Source organism: Grammomys surdaster, unplaced genomic scaffold (assembly GCF_004785775.1).
Source record: "Grammomys surdaster isolate TR1022 unplaced genomic scaffold, NIH_TR_1.0 126176, whole genome shotgun sequence".
Classification (NCBI taxonomy): domain Eukaryota; kingdom Metazoa; phylum Chordata; class Mammalia; order Rodentia; family Muridae; genus Grammomys; species Grammomys surdaster.
This window is the reverse complement of record NW_021620983.1, coordinates 3087782-3106260: the sequence shown is the minus strand read 5'-3', so window position 1 is coordinate 3106260 and position 18479 is coordinate 3087782. Positions and strand designations below refer to the sequence as shown.

General features: G+C 45.5%; 1 protein-coding gene across 2 annotated transcripts in view; it reads right to left on the bottom strand.

Moving 5' to 3' along the window:
• The window catches only part of Itpr2 (inositol 1,4,5-trisphosphate receptor type 2), a 384041-nt gene that overhangs the window by 265330 nt on the left and 100232 nt on the right, over positions 1-18479 (bottom strand). For both annotated transcript variants that reach the window (XM_028757612.1, XM_028757613.1), the window contains exons 11-15: positions 13100-13251; positions 9988-10087; positions 9466-9626; positions 3972-4113; positions 362-523 (exon numbers count right to left, since the gene is read on the bottom strand). In XM_028757612.1, the coding sequence (XP_028613445.1) occupies positions 362-523; positions 3972-4113; positions 9466-9626; positions 9988-10087; positions 13100-13251 (717 nt within the window). The remainder of the gene's footprint in view (positions 1-361; positions 524-3971; positions 4114-9465; positions 9627-9987; positions 10088-13099; positions 13252-18479) is intronic.

Genomic DNA, 18479 nt, shown 5'->3' with positions numbered 1-18479 from the left:
AGCATCAAAGACCTGCCCCCCACCCTCCCTCTCCTCAGTCCCTTCCTCCCGTTTCAGGTGCCTGAGTTGGGTCTTTGCCACTAGATGATATCTTAGGTGCGCACGCAGCAAGGCCGCATCTCCCAAGCTCCTCACGCCAAGAATGGGTCAATGTACCCTGCTCAGCAGGTGCTGGGACCATACCCAGATAGGCACATCCCACTTTCGAGTCTAACTCCTAAGAACGAACACCCGTTTATCTCCACAGTCCTTCCAGGTGGTCCTCTGAGGTACCCATATAAAGCTCGTCCTTGCAAACTCCAGTTTCCACCTCCTCCGGTCTACACAGCCACCGAAGCCAGCGCTGAGGGTCAGGACCCACCTGGTTCTTCCTGTAGTCCTGCTGCGAATGTCGCAGCACGCGGTAGCAGAGGCGCAGCACGTACTTGTATGGGGCATAGCGCTGGTCGCCCAGGTCCTCCAGCCTCAGCATCGAACCTTCTCCAGCCTTCTCCTTGAAAGGCGCTTTAAGGATCCCAAACACCTAGAGGAATAAAAAGATCCTCCTGTTTTGATGGACACACGAGCATGCTTTGCACCCTGTTTGCATTTTAAACAGATTACAAGGATTTAAAAACACTGTAGAAATAAATGACGAATTAATGCAAAGATTCCCTACTTCCTACTTCCTATTCCCTACTGGGAGTGGGGGGAGGTTGTTAGTGGTTGCTAGTCTTGGTAATGAACAGAAACATACCAAAAGCCCACTGCTTACAAGAGTATGCAAAGTCAACAACAAATCCAATTCATCAATAGCATGATTGGTTTTATTTACAAATTGTATTTTATTTTTTTAAAAGATCTATTTATTTTTATATGAGTACACTGTAGCTGTCTTCAGATACACCAGAAGGCATCAGATCCTATTACAGATGGTTGTGAGCCACCATGTGGTTTCTGGGAATTGAACTCAGGACCTCTAGAAGAGCAGTCAGTGCTCTTAACCTCTGAGCCATCTCTCCAGCTCCACAAATTGTATTTTATTAAGATGGCAAATACTTAGGCGTTTGTATGAAGCTACACAGAAATATTCAGATGAATTAAAATACATTTTCTATATGTTTTTATTATTGTCATTGTAACTTCCCCGAATTAAAACGATATAAAGGACGTGTACACTTTTTTACCTGAAATCTATATCAGGTAATGGTTTCCAAATGTCACTCTCACCTTGTTCTAGGCAAAAGGAAATAACTCCAAATGCATATGCACCAATATCAGTGATTCTAAATACATGAAATTCTATCAGAGGCCCTTTACCCATTCACAGTATGCAGATAAATGGCCACAGGAATGAACGCATCAATAAGGAGACACAGGATCGATTAGGGAGATACCCCCACACCAGCACACCCCATTTCCCACAGGGAGCCAAATTCTTGCTACGACCCCTGGAAAAGCAGTATGAGGAAGCAAATTCTGACTTTGGAGGGCCGTCTACAGAGGAGCCAGCAGGCTGAGGAAGTTCTCTGAGGATTATAGGATCAAGGCCATAAGCCTCAAAACAAGAATTTGAAATGGAAAGGAATTGTCCCTTAGAGTTCATGAACTATGATGGTATGTTTCCTTGAGATTTTTATGTTCTCAAATTTCTTTTTGCAACAGGTAGAGATTATTTCAGGGATCCACAACTGGTCAAAATACAGAGACTACGTGGCCTTGGGGTGCCCAAGTCTGATTAATACAACTGCACATATCTCCTACACATAAGACTCAGAAAATCACGGAAGAGGAGGTGGGAAGATTGTAAGAGCCAGAAGGCAAGGGCATCTGCTGTGAGATTGCGCCTTTTATGTGTGACCGATGAACTCAGTTGCCTGAACAAGACCAGTGTAAAGACAGTTTACGTGTGAACTTGGATAAGGGAAATTCCACATGACCCCACCCTCAAGTGAAGAGCTTGAGGTGGCCAGTACCTGCTCCAGGGACCAGTTCCCACACAGGTTGTGTATACATATAAATGTACATACATATAATAATAAAAGGGGAAATCGTGAATTTGGAGGAGAGAGAACTTGGAAGAGGAGAGGTTGGGCAGAAGTAAGATAAATGCAGTCAGTGTTTATGTATGAAGTTCTCAAAAAATTATTTTTGAAAAGAAGAATTTTATGTTCCCTAGACCTTGAATTATTCTGGATTTATATTATGAAATAAAAAGTTGGGCACAGCAGTTAAATATATTCGTAATTCACTCAAAGTCCTAAAAGTCCCTGAAATCAAATGCTTTCTGAAAACAATTTACTGCTGTCAGAAAGACTTTGTCCCTGAGACCTGTGAGCTTTATTTCTTAAAAACACTTTTAATACATTCTGTGGATCTCAATCACACTATGTCTTCAGTTTTCCTTTCCCAACTCAGCATGGAATATTAATTAATGTTAATTAGTGCTATGATTGGTATGTGTTTAAGGCTTTTCCTTGAGGCCATACGTAGTTAATACAAAAGCTAATTATTTTAATCATCATTTATTATATTTATATACATATAATTTGATATATTAATAAAACAATAAAAAACGTGTAACTGCAAGAATGTCCATGTGCACGTTACTAGGAAGCAAATTAATTCACTGGTGTGTTGTGCACTTGAGAGTTCTGGACCAGACTCCCATGCCTTCCTAGAGCAGACAGAACAGGTGTAGGTGTGTCTTAGTCAGGGTGTCTATTCCTGCAAAAAACATCATGACCAGGAAGCAAGTTGGAGAGGAAAGGGTTGATTCATCTTACACTTCCACATTGCTGTTCATCACCAAAGGAAGTCAGGACTAGAACTCAAGCAGGTCAGGAAGCAGGAGCTGATGCAGAGGCCATGGAGGGATGTTGCGTACTGGCTTGCTTCTCCTGGCTTGCTCAGCTTGCTTTCTTATAGAACCCTCAGGACCACCACGCCAGGAATGGTACCACCCACAATGGGCCCTCCCCCCTTGATCACTAATTGAGAAAATGCCTTACAGCTGGATCTCATGGAGGCATTTCCTCAAGGGAGGCTCCTTTCTTTGTGATAACTCCAGCTTGTGTCAAGTTGACACACAAAACCAGCCAGTACAAGGTGGAATGGTTCCAAAGTCACCCAGAAATTCTAGTCACAAGTTCTTCCAAGGCAGTTTCTGGAGAGGCTCTGACCACACTGGGCATTTGGGGATATGTGGTAAATGCCTCTAAGCTGGCCCCTAATGGTCCCTAACTCCTGTCCACCCTCCGTGTCCCTGTGGAATTCTCTCTGACAGTGATTATAAAATTGCTTTTAGCCAATCGCACAGAACTGACTGATATAGTGACATCTGTGATAATGTCTTAGAGACTCCATAGCTGAGTCTGGGTCTCTCCCCGCTCTCTGGATCCCTCACGTTTAAGGGGAACCATCTTCCTGTGGAGACTAAAGCTCATCACGGTGAAGAGGGCACGGCAGGAGCTTGAGCCAGCGGCTTTCACTGTGTGTGCACGGCCAATGTCAGAACAGCGATGCTGTGCTCAGACCTTTCTCCACTTTACAGTCTCAGATCTCCACCCAGGGGGTGGATGGCCTACAGTCAAAATGAGTCTTCCAACATCTATTAACCTATAGGCAGCCTCAACAGCCCATTTCCCAAGTGTCCGTCAAGTACAGCTAACACTAACCTTCACGGGGAGGCAGTGCCTTGTCTGGAGGCAGACTTGTACTAAGCTCTACGAGCAATCTTCGAAGTAGATCTCCTCTCAGTCCATCCTTGAGATGACAGTCGCCACCACACTTAACACCTTGAGAGTCCCTCTGAGAATGCCCTGAGCAAGTACCGACCCACAGAAGCAGCTCTCACACTTAAAACTCACAGAAGCTGAAATAGGTCTGTAGGTGTCGTTTGTTACGCAGCACAGCACAACTGATACAAAAATTTCTCTGATACCGTGACTCAGAACAGAAAATACGAAAATCTGGCTCGTTAGGCAACTCACCTGTGCCAGTATATTCTGTTCCCTCATTAGTTTTTGCCGTTCCCGGTTTGGCTTGGTGATGATCACATCCAGAACGTCCTGTCCGTTGTTGGTCACGTCGGCCACAAAGAAAATGAGGTCTTCCAACAACTTTGTCACAAACCTATCACACACACACACAAAAAAAGATCGTGACAATTTTAGACCATTCAATATTAAGTCTAAGAACTAAATCACTAAGAAAGTCAAACTCTTTTTAAACATTTAATCAACAAAATATAATTCTCACAGTATTTCCCCCCACACACACCCTCAACTCCAATTCCAACTCTTATCAATTATTTGCAAACAGTTATTAAATAAAATCCTGTGAGTCTCAAAGACCAATGGGCTGGGGAGAGAACACAACTATGAGTTAATATCTTCCAAACACTGTTCTTAAAACAACCCTCGGACACCAGGAGACATCGGCAGGCTGGAGTGAGCCTGAGGCCGAGTGGTTCTCTGCTCAGTGTACGTTCAGCTCAAACCTAAATCTTGTCTCTTGCTGAACATAACTGGAATTGGGTGTTTAGACATGAAAAACAAAAGGTTCATCTTTGTCATGACTCTCAATTATTCTTAAAATAGGAATTACTTAATGCTTAATGGGATAATGAGAAGAACATTATTTTATATATATTATATAAAATCATGTCTATAGATATTAATTAATGTTATTATATTTATATTAATATAAATATATAATATATACTATTAATAGAAATATATACTATATTTATATTAATGTTATTATATTTATATATTATATATGTAACATACATATATGTGTGTGTGTTTTATATATACATAATATATAAAATATACATACATAGTGTATAAACATGATAATTGAGATTGGCAGGAATCGTTATTTAGGTCTGATATCAGTTCCCTATCAGAGATGAGTAGCTGTCTTGTCACAGACTCCTAAGAAAAGCCATGCAACAGACTTCTTGTCAGATTTAGCAAAGTTAGATAAAACATATATTATGTATTTTAAAATATATATCATGCATTTTAAATATTAAATAAATTATTTACACACACCTGAAAAATATAAACGGCTGCACGGGTTAAGAACAAAGAAAGAATCAGGAGCAGCAAATGGCACATACCTTCAATCCCAGCACTCAGGTGACAGAGGCAGGTGGAGCTCTGAGTTCTAGGCCAGCCTGGTCTACAGAGCAAGAGGGAGTTCCAGGACACCCCCGGCTACATGGAGAAACCCTGACTCTGGAAAAACAAAACTTTGAAGGTACAGACAGAGGCCCCATTGTAGAGCTTCGGAAATTCAGAGCCCCGTGTGGGCTATAGTTAGGCAGGTACTGAAGGGACAGGAAGCACACAGAAGGAACCGCCCTACCTGTGATCACATGACTCACATGCCTCCTCCTTACCACAGGAGACTCAACATCATACCCGATGTGGCCTGGTAGGAAGGGGTCAGGTGGAGGCCATGCCACAGCAGATAGAAAATGAATGAGCACCGAGAGAAAAGGCAGTACTGTTCACCCAAGAGAAGCCTGCATAACTAACTCACAAAGCACACAGAAAACTGACGTTAAGAAAGACAGCCATCATGCTAGAAATCAGAAGGCTGACTCATCGCTAATAAAACCCAAGTAACTAAGCCATTCTATGTGACATTTAAATGAGTCTGTTGTCAGTCCTCAGCAGAGAAAGCAATTACCGTAAGAGAACATAATTCAAAGTGGTAGATGTGAATGAAGGGTGATGGGTGAGCCAACAACCAGCAGAAATCTGAGAAATGGAAGTATATGGAAAATCACCTCCATGCAATTAGAAGGCAGTATCAAAGGGATACAGATAACAGCAAACAGAGATTTATAAAAGCAGATTATAAAGAGAAAAGTAAGTTAAAGAGGTCACGGTCATTATTGGGTACAGAGAGTTCAAGGACTCCTTGGGCATGGGAGGGAAGGGGAGGAAGGAGTTGAAGAGAGGAGAGGAGAGGGGGACCAAGGAGGGAAGAAGGAGGGAGGGAGAAAGGGAGAGAGGGAGGGAGAGAGGGATGCATCACAGTTTACATGACATGTTTATAAGAACCACCGCTCAGCTCTGTTCATTGCATAAAGACACGGTGCTCTTCTTAAGGTGCTGGGTTTAGAAGCTGTAGTGGGATATTTTCCCACTGCATTTGCAATAAAGCTCAGTCAATGGGTAGTATGAAAGGTAGGCAGAGTGAGCAAGGGGAGGAGAGAGAGAAAGAGGTGGAGGAGGAGAGAAGATGGCTGAGGACATACGCGTGTCTCTAGCAGTCTAAGGTAGTTATAATATCTAGGTTAGATAATTGGGCAACAATTCTAATTGTGAGGGCATCTTGTTAATTGAACACTTATAAATATATAAATCTACTCGATAATCTTTTAGCATTAAGAGTCTTTATTCTACCAGGTACCGCGGGCATAGTGGGAATGGTCTGACCTCAGCCAAGCATTGTAGACAGTGTGGTGCATTGGCAGAGCCAGCCACCACACTGGCATCTTGTGGGTTCCAGAGACTGCACACCTAGCTAGCCAGAGCCCCAGTGAGAGCTGAGGATTAGCGGGAACATGGCAGCTGCCTGGGAACAAGCCGGACCGGGCGCCGTTTTCTAAATATTACCCGCTAAAAGAAGCAAGTCTGGCATGGCCTCAGGTTGACTGGATAAACACTCTGCGACTGAGCCGTGCTCCAGGTCCCGAGCTGCATGAAGAGGTGAGTACGACAGCCTTTACCTTTGCAGCACCCCAGAGCACATGCTGCCTGCCCAGTTCCTGGTACAGATCAAGTGCTCAGTCTCACTGAATTAGCTGCATCTCTGAGGAGCTTTAACAGAGGACCCTCTGTGGACAAAGCAAGTCCCTCAGAGACTGTAAGAAGTGTGGCACCTTCTTGGGCTCCACATAGCAGTTGATGACAACTCAGGCCCCCTTCCTTCCCTATGACACACTCCTAAAACTCTGTTTTCTTGGCACAGTCATGTAGTATACAACCAGGAAATTCAAATGAAAATCTCTAAGGCTGAGGAAGATGAAGCCTGACACAGGAGCTGCACCCACAGAGTCAATTCCTGGTAACTCACAGGAGAGAGAGAGGAGAGATCCAACCACATGGCTCGGCTCGCCGAGGCAGGCCTGCAGTGTTCTCAAATCCTGCCTTTGACCTTGGTTTCAAATAAAAAGAATAGCTAATAATAACTGTAGTCTCCATAGGGGGAAAAGTCAGGGTTGTCAGCTATTCTCAGAATGAATTTTCTATTGAATTCTAAAGTTGAGGGACTAAGAGCCCGCTCAATGCTCTGACAGGCAGCATGGACTGCATCAGAATGAGGGTTGACATCATCAGAAAATGCAACCTCCCCATGCTCAGGCTGCTCAGCCTCATTGTTGTTTCTCACTGAAGCAGCAGAGGGACAGGCAGGGTGGGGGTGGGGGATTAAAGGGGTGTGATCCAGGGTCACTCTGGTCCTCAGTCCTCCTGAGGCAAATCTGGAGGAGCTAGGTTCCCCCTGACAGGAACTAGAGAAAAATGGCCTGTGGGAGGAGGTACCCAGAAGGGCTGAACACCCAGAATGAGAATCTTCACTCAGGAGATACTCACATTTACCTAAAGACTCAGAGAGGTGCGGTAACTTCCTGTGAACGTGGGAGACAGGCAGAGACAATACATCAAGAGGAAACATCCCCATCTGAACACTAAGATCCATTTCTGCTGTGAGCTGACTCTGGCCTTCAATCACCTGTCGCTATAAGAGTGGCCAGTTTCTGCTTCTGGCCTTGCTTTATTGGCCACCACAGGCTGGGTATAAGGACAGGAGTCAAATGCAGGTTCCCACAAGGGTGGTAAGAACAGACAGGAAGCTGAGACCCATTTGACTGCTTCTCAATATAGCAACAATGTTTACATAAGAGTTGTATTGTATGGGATATGTCTAAGGTGTAAGATACAATGTATCTAGAATGTATGCATTTAGTGACAGAACACTCAGAGCGTTATGGCCAGCATATCCATTCTGTTTCCTCCCTATCCAATCCAATCCAGAGCTTGTTAGGTTCATCTATGCCATCACACACATGTATAGTTCATTTCTGTTCCTGGCTGTATGGTACTCCACTGTATAAACATAGTACAGTTTGATTCTTCAACTATGACAAACATGGATGGCCTTCAGTTTGGGGTTGTTTAGGACAAGGCTGGACATTTTTGCCCTGTGTTCTGGGCTTCTTTTTGACAAATGTTCAAGAATCTCCAACTGAGGAATGAACCAGTGAGCCACAGCATCTGTTTCTCTGACAATATCATTCCTGGCTGGACTGTTTCCCTAGGGACTTATCGTCTCCGTGGCTGTAGGTGAGAGCTCCGGTGTGCATGGCCAGAGACTCAAGAAATAGCTCCTTACTGTTCAGATTCATAGTCTGCAGTGACGTATCACAAAGAGAGGAAGAAGGAGTCTATACCATGAAGCCACAAGAAGCACCAACCGTCAGTCATGTGACTAGATCCCCCACTCACTAGTTATGTGATTTTACCCAGGTAGAGTTTAACCTCCATTTCCTTTGGGCAACATGGGACTATCTATTGAAAGATTACATGAAGGCTTGGGTTTTTAGAATCACTGTGCCTAACAAAGCTGATATAAAGTGGAGATGTACTGATTTCTAGCAGTCATAATCCTTTTTCTCACATATTTAAAAATAAGTAAGTTAGGAATCAAGAACCCAGTTTCTCTGGGTGAGTGGCACAGGCAGGAAGCATATGAAAATGTGTTATGCATAAAACTGACCAGAAAACTCAAAATCTAAATATCAATTCAAGTATCGTCATGTGATCTCTAAAAGCTTTTAAAATAAGAGAGAAATTAAAGCCATCCATTTTCGAGCCAAGATAAAATGAAAAAAGTAAGCATGCCACCAGACATTTTTAGATTTGGGTTTTTTTTTTATTTTTATTTATCTGTGTGTGTTTCTGTATGTACGTGCATGTGAGTGTAGTACCTGTGATGGCCAGAGGAGGGCGCCAGGTCCCTTGGACCTAGAATTAAAGGTCATTGTGAGCCATCAGGTGTCTGTGCTGGCAAGAATTCTTCACTGCTGAGCATCATCTGATGTGAGGCTGCTACTATGGAGAATATTCTAAATGTTCTGTTAGAGCTATCTGCTTTACCGTAAGAATTGACTTTGTGTGTGTGTGTTATTTGTGTGTGTGTGTGTGTGTGTGTGTGTGTTGTTTGTGTGTGTGGTAGTGGTGGCGCTGTTTGTTTGTTTGGGGCTTTAGATGATTTTTATTATTATTATTATTAGTTTTAAGAGACAAGGGTTTGTGTAGCCCAGGCTGGCTTGAGCTTGCTACGTAGCAGAGGATAACCTTGAACTCCTGATCCTCCAGCTTCCACCTCCTGAGTGCTAAGACCGCAAACCCAGGTCAACAGTTGATTCTTAATGACTCAGAGTCACAGTTGAAAGACTCTCACCTCCTCTCATTCTGAGTGATGCTGCCGTTCTCCAGCTTCTTCACCGTGGTAGCCAGCACTTTGTTGGCGTCGTTGGCAAAGTCCAAGTCTCGGACCTCAGACAGTGGGACACATACGATGGCAAAGGCTTCTTTGTCTTCCTTGGTCTGGCAGGTCCCAATCTGCAATGTGTATTTGCATTAAACTTCATGGTCTGGAGACCACAGTCCTCAGTACCAAGATTCACTGGATGGGGATGGATGGGATAGAGAAACGCTAACTCCTGAACACAGCATCCCCAAGGAAAGGCTTCAGGGATGAGATGGCTCACCACACCCATTTCCTCCACTGGGAGAGTCTCTTTCACACTCCCTCCCTCTGCCTCAAGTACTTCCAAGTAGAGAAGATGCGCCTGGAATCCTCTTGTTGTGTCTTTCTGATATCTGCATCTCTCCCTCCTGACCCACAGCCCTGCTGCAGCCCCCCCATGGGTCAGAGACCTGGTGAACTCTCAGTGTCCTCTAAATCCCCAACCACACTTACTTTCAACATGACTGGCCTCTCTTCCTCTGTGTCTATGGGGATGCTGGTGCTCGTCACCCAGGTGTTGGTGCACAAGTGCCGTAACCGCACGTAGGAGTTCCTGAAAGCAAGAGACACGAAAACATGTAGGTCTGGTGAGATGGCTCAGAGGGCAGAGAGGAACATGGAGGCAGATGTGTCTCCTGCAGTCAAAGGTAGGTAGTTGGTATATCTAGGTTGGGTATTGGGTTATACCTCTGATTGAGTGGACATCTTGTTATTGATCATTACCAAATATATAAGCCTTTGATTAATCTTTAAGCATTAGAGTCTCATTTTTCTACCGGGCCCGCATGGATGGCGGGATGGTCTGGGCAATGCCCAGCCTTGCGGAGACAGCATAGAAGATTGGCAAAGCCATCTCCCACGCTGGTGTCTTATGGGTGGCAGGGGTGGGTGGTGTTTCTGGCTGGCTATTTCTAGCTGCGGTGCACATGTGGCCTCCGGAGTGGAACATGGTGGCTGAGCTAGGCAGAGCCACCTCTCGGCTTGACCAGCAGCTGTTTAAATAATTACTGCAGCACAAAGCTGTGCTCTGACACACACACACACACATACACACATACACACACACACACACACACAGAGAGAGAGAGAGAGAGAGAGAGAGAGAGAGAGAGAGAGAGAATAGTAACTGTTCATTAAAACCCTTCACATATTGACATACTCAACAGACCCATCTGTGATATGGACACTAAGTGTCTTAGACTAGCAACCGTCTCTGGATCCATCTGGAATAAGAAGTAGTCGGTAGATTCAGGCTGCTTTGGCGCACACAGCTTCACTTCCTGAGTCATCGGTCTCATCGGAAACCTTTCAAAAATGCAAATCCTAAGACCTCACTGATCCACAATCAGACACTTGGAGCATGGTCAGTGTGTCACGGAGCTGCTGAGGGCATTGAAGGCCTATCTCACGGCAGCTAAATAAATAAATAGTTCTGAGCAGGTCGACAGGTACATTTCCAAGACGTGTTTGAGCAGTGAGCTGCTTGAACTTCTAGCCCAGACCTCATGCCATAAACCATGTCCTTTTGTGTCTTTCCCTTTTTCCTCTTCCCCTGTTCCTCTCCCTCCCCCTCACTCTCCTTCTCCCCATCCCTCTCCCTCCCTCTTTCTCTCCCCCTCCCCTTCCTCCTCCCTCTCCCTCCCAACATGAAAGCTCTCAGCCACAGCTACTGCACCATGCCTGCCTGCTCCCACGCTCCCCACCATGATGGTCACGGACTTCAACCCTCTGGGACCATGAATCCCCAAATTAAATGCTTTCCTTTACAAGTTGCCTTGGTCATGGTATCCCCTTCATACCCACATCGCACCCCAAGACTGACTTCACTACTCTCAGAACGACCCAGACCACTCCTCAGATTTTTCTGGGCCAGTCTGAGAAGGGCTGCTCTAACTCAGCTTCTGACCTCTGACCTCTGACCTCTGAGAGTTACCCACCTTGAAGCCAGACAATAGTTATGAAGAATTTGACATGAGGCTTGGCAGACACAAAGCATTTGAAGATTTCAGATGAGGATGTAAGAGTGGTTAGTGTAAGAGTTTTGTTATTCAGCAGTGAATGACAGCTGAATCCATATTGACGAAAATCCTCCTCAACACAGAAAAGAATGTCAACCGCTCTGAACATCAGTAGCTAACACTCTGGCATAGCGAGACTTCATAACCTTTTGGTGGGTCTATGTACCTGACCGTGGGTTCTCGACATTTCCTTAAACAAATTCGCCTACACTGAACTCAAGATAGATAGACCCCATTTTTGCTGACTTAGATCTAAAATGAATTAAGTCAGAGTTATGATCAAGATCCCCATACAAGAAAGCAGATGTTTAGCCAAAGCAGCAGAGGTCATCTCTTCACAGGCTACGTTGGTGGGCAAGTGGGCAGGAGAGGTGGGCTCATATCAGGTCACTGGTTAGCAGCTCCCCTCACGAACAAGGTAATAATGGAACCTGTACAACACTGAAGAAGTGTGTCTGCATTTTTGTGTGGTTCCCCCAGCTAACCACCACCATCAGCCAGGCCCAACTGTCTCATCACAGCCTAATTAGAACCACCCCAGTTGGCCTAACAACACGGGCAAGACTCCATGTGTCTAGGGAAATGATAAAAGTTTAACAAAAATATTCACATTCACACTAAAAAACCCAATAACTCTCTACATGGAGCCCTGGCTGACTCTTTCCATGCCCCTCCCTCTCACCTAGGTCCCACTGCACTGACCTCATTGCAAGCCAGAAGCCTCCTAGAATTTTTCAAGCCGATTCTATCTCCTACTTCTGCTTGCCTAAAATGTTCATCTACGATGAGAACCACTCAGTCCACCCCGTCTTTCCTTGGAGAGGCCATTTTCTACACCCTCTGGTCTAACCTAACCCCAAGAGGTTGAAGCACTTCATTAAGTTTTTACAGGCCACATGGAGACGCTTGCCTCTCCGCTTCCCAGTGTGGCTACACTGACTAAATCTCCTTTTCTGCTTTTTCACATCTGATTTGGCTCCTTTAATTAGCATAATGAACACAGATGACCAGATCTGGCTTAGGGCACTGGTTGTGACCCACAAGTTCTAAATCAACCTCAGTTCACATGTGTATTGGTCCAGTGACCCTGTTTCTCCTTTTGATGCCCAGGGCCAGGCCTGCCTTGTAACTGACAGCCAACAGATGCTTCTTAGCTGGGCCACTAACAACATGAACAAGTAAATGAACCAAGTGGGAACCTGACACCGAAGGAAACAAAATTTAGACTTAAAATGCTATTAAATTACTTCTCATTGCTGTGACCAAAAGCCACTCGGGTAAATAAATGATTCTAATAAATTTTTCAGAACTCCTTTGCTCCTTTATGTTTTAATTATTTATATGAATAAAATAAGCTATGTCAGCGTGTTCACCTGAGAGAGTCAGAATGTTTTGGGAGCATTTCCTTCACTCATGGTCTCTTCCACTGTAAAACTTGTATCAATATTTTCATTCCCTACCTATTGGGGAAGCTATTCAAAGAAACATCTTCTCAGCCTAACTTTTCACTCACTGATTTCTTATTCTGTATTCATCTTTCTTTTTACCTCGGCACCAGGCAGTCAGCTCTCTGCAGAGTTGTGGCATCAAGTTCAAAAAGGGACGCGATATCATTTCCGTGTGGGACTGAGACCAGGGTGTACATGATCTTCTCCCCTGACTGGCGTTTTTTCTTTGACGTTGGAAGCTCCCCGTCTCTCTGTGGAAGAGGTTCAAGGTTATTCAGCATCTTCAGATTTAGTATTAAACGCTCCAGCTAATCGGGACACAAGGTGTGAGCTTGCCCGCCATTCCTTCACCGGGTTACGGGAGTGTCTTTTCTGAATCACCATTCAGAGGAGCCTTTGTAATGATTATGGGCAGTATACAGCCCATGTTCCCGGGAAAGGTGGTCTAATCTGAGCATGCCCTTAAGCACAACATTTACGGTTCCTTCTCTGGTGGCTGTATACCTATTACAACATAACGCTTTGACCCTCCACATTTAAGTCAGTCACCAGAACTCTCTAAATGCCACAGATGCAAGAAGACATACAAATGACCAATGAATATAAAAAAAACATGCTCAACCCCACTAGTTATGGGGGAAATGTAAATCAAAACCACAGCGTAGCAGACAGCCTTCCACATGCTAGGGACATCATGACCAAGGTCCAGAGATAAACGGCCAAAGGTTCAGAGAAAGGGAACACTTGTAACCTGTGGATGAATGTAAAGTATCATGACAACTCGTGGCCCAGGGATTCTTCCTGGGGGCATGATGGTGTGGGAAAGACGCAGGGTCACGTTCAAGTGCACAAATGCAATCCCCCATCTCACAAAGGGATCTATATTCCAGGCTGGCTGAAGTACTAGTCAAAAAGCCATTCATGTAGACAGACAGACAGACAGACAGACAATAGAAAGGGAGGAAGGGAAGGAAGGAGGGAGAAAGTAAGTTAAAGGATGTAGATTCATTGGCCCTCAAAAAGAACCGTCCAGTTTCAGTCAACTGTGAATGGCAGAGCAGAAGTTTTCTGTGGAGGTTCCAGACTGTGAAGTCACCGCACTGACTGCCAGTAACAGAGGCAGGAAGGCTGGAGTGGGGGGGTCAGGGGTCAGAGGTCAGGGGTTAGGGATCAGGGGGTGGGGGGAAAAGGTGACCTTCTTGTAGCCAATGGAAGACCATGTGTAACTGCAACCTTTTCCTCCCTTTCTCCTTCCTTCTTTTTAGACAGGGTCTCCCTAAGTAGCCCAGGCTGGCCTCAGACTCACAGAAACCCTCTTGCTTCAGTCTGCTAAATGCTGGAATTAAGAACATGAGCAGCCACTCCCAGCTGGAGTTCCTTCTCAAAGACAGAGGCTGCCATGACCTCTGATGTTAAAGACAGCACTGATTATGGTAAAGAAGGTGGCAGAAGGAGACTAAGAGTGGTTCCAACACTTGAAGAGGCAGAGGCAGGGAGATCCCTGTGAGTTTTAGGCCAGCCTGGTGGCCTCACCTCCAGAATGAATTCCAGGACAACAGAGTTACACAGAGAAACCCTGTCTTGGAGAAAGGGGGGGAGGGATAGGAAGTTTGTTTTCAGTTACATCCTGGGGGATACGAAAACTTTCAGAGAATTGAGCATACTCAGGCTGGGGCATTTACAGTGGCAACAAGCTATTAACAGAACTTGGGGAGTCTGCAAGTCTACTGCTGCCAAGAGAATCACAGATAGGTTCCTCCCTTTGGAGGAGGTAACCAAGAATGTAAGAGCACAGAGCTGAAGAGCCAGTTCCTAAATGATCTTCCTGGACACCCAGGCAATGAGAACCAACAGTATCTCTGTCCACTTGCTGCTCTTGCAACCAAGCCCCACAGGCTGGGTAATTTCTTAGGTCTTGATTCTAGAAGCAGGGGGCTAAGCACACGGAGGTGTGAGCTGTTGAGTGCCTTAGTGCTGCGTCATAACATGGAGACTTCCGCCCCATGAGCCAGAGCCACCAAGCCCCAGCGAGCCTGGTTCTGCAGCAAGACCACTAGCCCAGGAATCCGGGAGTGAGGTCTCTCCATCACTGACTCGCCATGCCCATGTCTTCCTAGGGAGCCCGACCCCACTGCAACACTGAATATTAAGTTTCCAACACAGGCAACACGTTCAAAGGACAGCAGGACAGGAGTGGCTTATGTAAACAGGGGATGCTATAATCAAACTACTACTAAGCTCAGGGAAATGAGCTCTTCAGTTACATTGAATCACTTTTCGAAGACAGAAGACTGGTTCGTAACTTTGCAGGCAGCAAGATCGCAACTGTCTTGTGTAGAGGACAAAAGAAGTTGCAGTGTTCTTGGGAAAATACTGTATCACTAAAAGAAATACATTGTGTAATTTGCTGGCTGAGCCCTCCCTCCACTTAGTATAGCCAGCTTTTGATGTGCGTACTCTTTGGGTGAAAATGTGCTAAACGGATGGAACTATTTAGAGCTATTTACATCTACAGTCTTGACAGGGTGGCTTGTACCTAGGTCCTCTGTGAGTACATAGTAGGGTTCAACCCTCTCTTCACCCCACTTTTGAAATGATAACCAGATGATTTTCTAGAATGACAAGAAGATGACGTCAGATCTAAATTCCCCTACTGTTCTTGGTAATGTCTGCCTCTGAGGCCCAACTAGAGTGGCCAGGACCCTCCCTGTATTTTGACACTTACACTGTAATGATTCTTTTCAAAATTTGTATGTAAAAAAATTGCTAATTAGGGCTAATTAAAACTAATTAATAGCATTCTAGACTTGTGGCTTTATTGTGACTACATAGAATGCATGGAATGTATTCTGCTTTTCCATCCTTCCCATTGGCCCTTGCAAAATTGTTCTAATGCATAGAAAATTTCTGTACATGAATAGTTTCACAACTCTGTGTGGAGGAGCACATCCAACACGCCTACACGACTTTATAAGAACCTCGCCGGAAGCTTCCTGCTTTGACTCTCCCACGCTCTGGCTAGCTTATTTTACAAACTCTACTTCATAAACAGTTTGGAAGCAAACATCAAGACTGCCCCTTGGAATTTTTAAGCAATCAAATATGAATAATGCGTTATGAGCGTACCAGGCACCTGGAAACTGTTTTTCTAAGCAGATTCCACCCCTGAGCCACAAGCTGGCGAAAGGCAGGACGGAAGCCTGACCTCTCAGCCTGGCCTCTCCTTCACTTCGGCTCAGAAGCCTGCTTGGCTCTGCACGTAGGCACTGCACACTTAAAGAGTGTCTGTACGCCTCACCTATCTCGATGACCTCAGAGACTAAAGGCACAGAGACATCATTGTCCTGAGCCTGCAGCCACCTTGGATTCCAAGAGAAACCCACAAAGGACACACAGTCCCCCAGGGAGGTCGGCACCAATGAGGGCATTCAGCCGCACCCTCGGCAGAAGCCATTACTCTGTGGGAACCGATTGGTGCACTCAACAGTAACTTCTTCAGACCTCCTGTGGAACCTGGCCTGAGAGAGAGGTAACCAGACTGAGCTGTGACCAGGGCTGCATAGTTACAGCCCAGTGTTCCTCTGTTTAGACCCAAAACTCCTGTCGGGACCCAAAGACAGGCGAGCTCACTGGCCTCTTTCACATGCTCTTCTTCCCACTGGGGACACATTGAAAAGTCCCCTCCCTCTGCTCTTCCCTCTCAGTCCTCTCTCTAATTGGTGTGTCAGGACCTCAAGCCCGGCCTGTCAAGACTGCCAGAGTCGCCAGAAAACTTTAGTTATACACACAATAATAGCTGTGGCTTTGATAAATAAGAAAGACAATCCTGCACCTTTACAGCATAAAGAAAATTCTCTCCAAACTCGTGAGCTTTTGTGGATCCTGCTTATAAAACCCTAGATTTTTAAGGGGAAAAAAAGGACAGAGGAACTGTAACTCCCTTCAGAGAATTCCGGAAGCATCATAGTCTGCCTAATGTCATAAAAATGGAAGAAGCAAGGGAGCTTAAACGGGCACCTAATTCAACACCAGGAAGCTCTCTCTGACGCGCGTCCAGCTTAGAAGCTCAGGTCTCAGAACGCCACCTGGTTGCTTATTAGCATATGCTGGTTGCTTACCAAACAGGCATGTTTCAGATATGTCTGTGTATGTGTGGTGTGCATGTGTACATCGGAGTGTGTCTGCATGTTCCCATGTGTGGGTGCAGGGGTGTGTGTATGTGTATGTGTGTCTATGAATATGTATATGTGTGTGTATGTGAGTGTATGTATATGGGTATAGGTAAATATGTGTATGAGTGTGTGGGTATGTGAATGGGTGTGAGTATGAGTGTGTGTGCATGTTCTCCCATGTAGGTTCAGGCTGTGTATATGTGTATGAGTGTGGGTCAGTATATGTATGTATGTGTATATGTGTGTATGTGAGTGTGTGTGAATGTATGTGTGTATGAGTGTGTGTGTCTGTAAATACATGTATGTGTGTATATGTGTGTGTGTGAGTGTATGTGTATGGGTGTAGGTGAGTGTGTATGTGTATATGAGTGTGTGGGTATATGAATGTGTGTGAGTATGAGTGTGTATGCAAGTTCGCACATGTAGGTGCAGAGTGTGTATATGTATGTATGTGTGAGTGTGTGTGTGTGTGTGTATATATGAGTGTGTGTATGTATTTGTATGTGTATGTTTGTGTGCGAGTATGTGTGTGTGAGACTGTGTGTATGTGTATGTATATATGTGTGTGTGTGTGTGTGTGTGTGTGTATACCAGAGGTCAATCTTGAACCTCATTTTTTGAGACAAAGTCTCTCACTAGAAGTTAGATCTTGACACGTAGGCTACGCTGGCTGGCCAGCAATCCCCAAGGACCTGCCTGTCTCCCCCCAGTGCTGGGGTGACAGGCAGCACCACCATAGCCAGCTATTTTTAAGTGGTGCTGAGGTTGAACTCTGGTCCGCACGCTTCCAAAGCAAGTACCTGACTGACTAAGCTGTCTTCCAGCCCCAGATGGCATTTTTTTTTAAACTGGGAAGAAAAGGTACAGATCTCCAGGGCTACACACGGAGGCACCTGCCCTTATGCAAAGCCACTAGGAAGGTGGTGGCTCTGCCCCTGCCCCTGCCCCTGCCCCTTGCCCTCCTCCTGCTCCTCCTGCTCCTCCTGCTCCTCCTGCTCTTGCTCCTGCTCCTCCTGCTCCTGCTCCTCCTGCTGCTGCTCTTCCTGCTCCTCCTGCTCTTGCTCCTGCTCCTCCTGTTCCTCCTCCTGCTCCTTCTCCTGCTCCTCCTGCTCTTGCTCCTGCTCCTCCTGCTCCTGCACCTCCTGCTCCTGCTCTTCCTGCTCCTCCTGCTCTTGCTCCTGCTCCTGCTCCTGCTCCTGCTCCTCCTCCTGCTCCTGCTCCTGCTCCTGCTCCTGCTCCTGCTCCTGCTCCTGCTCCTGCTCCTGCTCCTGCTCCTGCTCCTGCTCCTGCTCCTGCTCCTGCTCCTG